The sequence below is a fragment of the Hippoglossus stenolepis genome, chromosome 13 (genome assembly GCF_022539355.2).
Source record: "Hippoglossus stenolepis isolate QCI-W04-F060 chromosome 13, HSTE1.2, whole genome shotgun sequence".
Classification (NCBI taxonomy): domain Eukaryota; kingdom Metazoa; phylum Chordata; class Actinopteri; order Pleuronectiformes; family Pleuronectidae; genus Hippoglossus; species Hippoglossus stenolepis.
In genome coordinates, this window is record NC_061495.1 from 2552062 (window position 1) to 2558242 (window position 6181).

The 6181-nt window shown below is 45.9% G+C and overlaps 1 protein-coding gene across 1 annotated transcript in view; it reads right to left on the reverse strand.

Moving 5' to 3' along the window:
• The window catches only part of LOC118119756 (ras-associated and pleckstrin homology domains-containing protein 1), a 47734-nt gene that overhangs the window by 19125 nt on the left and 22428 nt on the right, over positions 1–6181 (reverse strand). The window contains 6 exon segments of the mRNA XM_047342528.1: positions 2197–2370; positions 2485–2637; positions 2746–2991; positions 3166–3305; positions 3402–3510; positions 3661–3795. Of these exon segments, the coding sequence (XP_047198484.1) occupies positions 2197–2370; positions 2485–2637; positions 2746–2991; positions 3166–3305; positions 3402–3510; positions 3661–3795 (957 nt within the window).

The window sequence follows — 6181 nt, forward strand, 5'->3', positions numbered from 1 at the left end:
AAATAATATTTAGGTCAAACACACACACACACACACACACACACACACACACACACACACACACACACACACACACACACACACACACACACACACACACTTGGATGTTGTCGGTCAGATCTTGGCCAAAGGGAAAAGCTGACAGCAATCATGTATGTGTGTGTGTGTGTGTGTGTGTGTGTGTGTGTGTGTGTGTGTGTGTGTGTGTGTGTGTGTGTGTGCTGATCCCCTTTAGGTCCCAGTAATCAAGTGGATGGCTGCTACATGCTGCCTCACATGGGAAGACTCCACTATCATTATTATCACTATTATTATTAATGATAATAATTCATCTCTCCTGGCAGATTGATCCAAAGACAAAGGCTCCGTCTCCTTCAGCCTGTAAACTGTTCTTCCTTCAGGTTGACTGAGTCTCTGAACAATTCAAAGTCTTAACACGCCGTTATTTTTACTGCCCTAAATCGGAGGAAGTCTCAAAGTGCAGCAGTCCCAGTTTCTAATGAGCCGGACTCGTGGGAGCAGCTCAGGGAGAAAACACTACAAGCCCAATCTCCTCCTCTCATCCCTCGCTTCTGTCTGATCCCTCTCTCTCTTGCTCTATGTGCTTCTGTCCGTCCTCGTCCTTTAGTTCCCATCATCCTCTGCGCCTAATGCCTTTATCGTCCACTGTGGGTTTGCTGACTCACTGTGGCCTCTCCTCTCATTATTCTAATATCTCTCACTCCTCCTCTCTTTCTCTCCATCGCTGGTCTCTCAGATGAACTGGAGCAGTAGCTCTGTTTCCCATGCACCGAACAGGGTTTGTGTTTGGAGTGCGGCTCATTGGCTGCCTTTGTTAGGGTTGAGCAAGGCACTAACAAGAAATTACCGACCTATGGACAGTTATCAGTTAATCCACGAGTCTAAGTGAACATTTGTGCGAAATTTAACACGATTCTCTGGAGGCGTTTTTAAGATAACGTGTTCACATGAAGAAAAAGGTGTTGATGATGTGACTAAATGAACATTTTCACCAAATGTGAAGACATTCCTTTAAGATGATCTTTAGATATCACATTTAAGAAAAACATAAACATATTTTGTGAGGCCACAATGACCTTAACCTTTGACCTTTGGCTTCCCAAATCATATAAATTAATCCTCGAGTCCAAGTGAATGTTTGCATCAAATCTGAAAGAGAGAGAGATATCTCATTCACAAGGCAAACTATGTGCTTTGTGAGCGCGTAGAGACCTTGACCTTTAACCTTTGTCCACCAACATTTTATCAGTTCATCTTTAAGTCCAAGCGACCATTTCTACCAAATTTAAAGAAAGTCCCTCAAGGCGTTCTTGAGATATCGTGTTCAGAAGCTGTGTGTCGCTGGTTGCTGAGGCATAACAAGGTGTAAACTCCCTCAGCAGCCACCAGGGTCAGAAACTAAACAGCTGTTGTAGTATAAGTGCTCAAAAACCCTAACCCTATATAACATAAAATGTATGACAAGAACGGACCTTTACAATCGTTTTAGCTCTTTTCGGCTTCACCTTGTTCACACTTGTGCAAACTCAGCTGTGAATCATCCAGATCTGACGACGTGGGTGATTCAGCGAAAGATAATAAACAGGCTCGTTCTCTTCCGTCTTTTCTGGGACAGAAAAATAAAACGTTCTGATGATGAAAGAAGCGAAGACGCAGCCCGAAGCAGCAGAGAGCGACAGCAGCAGCCGGCGGCGGCAGAAAGAACCAAACACAAACCACTGCTGCAGAGGAACCTGAAGAAACCATATTTAGAGGAGGAGGGGGTGGAGCCTGACTGCACCTACACCTGCACCCATTGGACGTTACTAGCTGTCAATCACACTGTGGTATCCACCCCCCAATACATACGCTGCACATCCTTCACCTTCTTCCCCTGTGAGTCTTCCTGTCTAAAGAATCTATGCACGCTTGTAATTTCCCATTTTCCAAATGTAATTATCGGCTGATGCACATAATCTCCTCATAATCTGCTGGAAACAATCGCTGACCCAGCGTCAGTGGACAGGTGCTAAAAGCCTGTAAATGAAATTAACATTGATGTGTGTTGTGATGACGGCAGCACTCAGGTCAGCGTTAGCAGACACACGTCGTTTGTTCTTCCTGTTCCTGTCGGCGAATTAGGTTTTAAGTGTTTAACGACAACTTCAGTTCTGTTCACAGGAAGCGGCCTCGTACCTCTGTGACGTGATGACCCGGACCGGCCACTTCCGCTTGAACCGACGGCTGCTGACCGTCCGATTCGCTGGAGCGCAGGACGCTGTCCAGAGAGTCCATGGAGGAGGCGGAGTTTACAGAAACGCCAGAGGCCGAGGTGACGGAGGAGCGGGAGGAGTGGACGATGGAACGCGCCTGGAGAGAGAAGAGGTCCAAACAGAAAAGGTTGGATTTAAAAAAAACGAAAAGTCCAAATCCAAGAGGTTCCACAAATCAAGGGTCTCAACAATGAAGTTACAATCACTTTACCTCGTGTTCACTGACGGTGCCGACGGATCCCGTGCGTCGATGCTGCCGCTGAGTCGACCCGGGCCGCCGCATCGTGGCCGACGTGTAGGTGGAGGCGGAGCTGAGAGAGTGGGACGAGGTTTGACGGGCGGCATCGTCCATGCTGAGGGACGCCTGAGGAAAAAAAACAAACAGCACAATTTAATAACTGTGGAATATCTTCTTAGGCTCCTTTGACATTTTACCAAATAAAAAATAATAAATTACCGCGCTCTCACGCACCTTCTCCAGTTGAGCCGTGATGTCGTCCAGACTGAAGTTCGAGGCCAGCGCCGGTCTCCCATGCTGCCCAGTGGGAGCTCTGATGGTTCCGGCAGGTGACGCCCTGGTGCTGCTGCTGCTGCTGCTCGCTCCGCTGCTGCTGCCGCCGCCGCCGCTAACGCTGTTACTACTGCTACCGCCACCGCCACTGCCGCTCCCTGCTGGCTGCTGCCTGCCACTGCGCCCTGCTGGAGGCTTCTGTCGGACCTGGAGATTACAAATCAAAGCTTTAAAATTTTAAAGACATCAGCAGTAAATGTGACTGATAATAACAACTGAAAAACCAAAACATTTATAGATTCTCGTGTTTCAACATCATATTTGGATTCTTTTTTAGTTTGTTGATGTTTTGTTTCCGTGGTAACGTGGTTGTGTGCGTACCTTGGTGTCGGTCAGGCCCAGGCGAGCCATGCTGCCGGCGCTGTTAGGTTTTGCGTTGACGGTGGTCAGTTCCTGTTCGATGGAGCAGAGATCCGCCATGAGAGCGTCCAGGTCCACGTTCTCGCCCTGATTCAACGCCTCTGGAGACGGAGACACATCAGGGACATGAGACAAGCTGGTCAAAAAGGAGCGAGGTTAAAGTGTGTGTTTATAAATGTGTTGTGTGTGTGTCTCACCATTGATGTTGTAGATGGAGAACCTGTAGGAGAAGTTGGCCATGTTGGTTTCCTGTCGGAGTGGAGCCTTCTGCTGAGGAGGCCGCTCCGGGCGGCCGTCGTCCAGACTCTGGATTCGACAAAGAGAAAATGAGAAACATGAAAACTGCAGCTCTGCATTTATTATGACATCACTATAACGTCTTGTGTGTGTGTGTGTGTGTGTGTGTGTGTGTGTGTGTGTGTGTGTGTGTGTGTGTGTGTGTGTGTCTACTCGTACCTGTGTGAGTTTGTCCAGCTCCCCCAACCAGGCTCCAAACATCTTGTCCAGGTCCTGGTCCTCCTTATCGCTGTCCTCCTCTTCCTCCTCCTCTTCCTCCCTCACGTCCACCTCCTCGTCTGACAACTGCTCCATCTGGAGGAGAAAGAAAAGAAAAAGGAGGAAGAGAAACTGGTTAAGAGCGTGATCTCTCAGCGTCATCTAGTGGGCAACTGTGTGCACTACACGTTCTATAGCATTTCTGTCTCTGAAGTGAACAGCAGAGGGCGCTGCAGCTCCTGTGGGTCACCATGAAAGCAAGATAAGGGTCAAAGGTCACAGTTCAACGCTGGGAATTTATTCTGGAAAACGTTTGAGCAGCGGAAATCCACTTATTAAAAAAAAAAGCCTGTTAAATTATTTATGAAGACAAATTTCAAAGCTGTAATAAAAATTCAAAGCTGTCAATAAAAGCTTGTTTGTGACAGAGCACAGCTGGAGACAGTTGGAATGAGACGGAATCAGAAAAATGAACATTTACACAGACGGAGTCCAGCTGTATTTAATAAAGTAAACAGGAAACGTCTTGACCTCCTGTCACCACATGCTGCTCATCGCCGTCGGGTTTCAGACGTTATAAATACTTTTAAAAGAAGATTTTTCAGAAGAGACACGAACGAAAAGACGAGCAGGGAAAAGACAAGAGGGAACTTTTAGTCTCTCATGTCAAAAAAGTTTGGTCGGTAAGTTCATCCTCCCATGAAATGCTTTGTTCCAGAGTTAAAGAATATATACATCGTTATAATATGTTACCAGCAATATTCTTAATTCACCAGTTGATGGCTCCAAATAGTTTGGATACCAAAATTCCTTCATGTGATTATTTTGTAATTGTTTCTATTCTTTTTATTTGTCTGTTTTTATTTTATTTTTTCTGTATTTTTTCTTATTTGTTCTATATTACTTTGGTTTATTTTTATGCATTTTTCCAATCGCCCCCGACTTTCCTGTGTCTGCTCTGTGCTGTTAAAGTTATTATAATAACTACAAAATATAAAAATGGCAAGAAATTTACAGAGAACCTGTACGCCCATACGAGTGTGTGAGAACGAGTCAACACATATCTGAAGGGGGGTCCTGTGATTAATGACACACACACACACACACACACACACACACACACACACACACACACACACACACACACACACACTCTCTCACACAGTGTCATGAAAATATATGGATGTTTACACTGGAATACAGTTCAGAGACAAAGATGCGCAGCAGCTGTTGAATTCTTCTGCGTTGAAAACCAGACGCAAATGTTTACTCCACAGATTTAGTTTCAAATGATTTATCGGATATTAATACTCTGTTTCTAGTCTATAACAACAGTATGTAAATTATATAAGTTATATAAGACAAAGTCCAGGTATTGGAATCGGTATTGGGAAGGTATAAAATGCTATCGGAACATTTCTCATCATCTATTATGCACGTTTTTAGATTCTTGTTTTTCCTACTTTTTCTTTTAACATATCTCAGTCTACGATGGTGACCACACACCTTCTGCACAACTTCTATTGCCCCCAGCCCCCAGTGCCCATCCCTGGAGGTCGTGACCCCGTCGTCGAGGACCCTCTCCTGTACGCTGATAATCTTTGTGTAGAGACCAAACAGGTGAAATGAGTTTCCTCCATAAGGCGGCAGAGCAAACCTCCTCTCCTCCCTCCTCCCTCCTCCCTCCTCCACCCGGCCGACCCCAAAGTATCACCCAGGGCTCAGTGTGCTATTCCTGGGTAGCAGTTTTGTTGTCGCCCCCCCCTGTCCCTCAATGGGAAGAGACAGTCAACCAACACACACACACTAACACACGCACACACAAGATTAGAGAGCAGAATGTCACACACCCACACACACACACACCACACACACACAGACACACACACAGACACACACACACACGCTGAGGAGCTACAATTAGATCCCTGTGGTTAAGAAGGTCTGTCATTTAGACTGGAGGCTAGGGCACTGTGTGTGCGTGTGTGTGTGTGTGTGTGTGTGTGTGTGTGTGTGTGTGTGTGTGTGTGTGTGTGTGTGTGTGGTTTGGAGACTGCTGAGGGACTAGAGGACCGTTGTGAAAACTCTCACAGCTGCGCTCTCCAACAACAATCTGCTGCTTCCACACAGCGAAGGTTCCACGGAGGCCAACAAATGAACCTTTTTTCCTCGCGGGCGCAAACGACCGAGGAGAAAATTCACTTCACGTTGAGTCTGAGCTTCGGAGAAAAAAAAACACACACGGGTGATTCAACCTTTTAAAATCTGCCTCCAACCACAGAAAGGGATAAAACTGAATTCTGATTTCTCTGCTCAAGGTCAAGGCCTCGTCTTGAGGTCATTTTAAGAGTAGAATAATTGGTCCGATAAGTAAGTGTGATGATCGCCTCAACCCGTTTTCTGATATTTTGGTGAATGATTTCGATTTTCACTGCCTGGAATTTTGCAGTTTACTGTCATATCATAAACATTTCAGTTTATT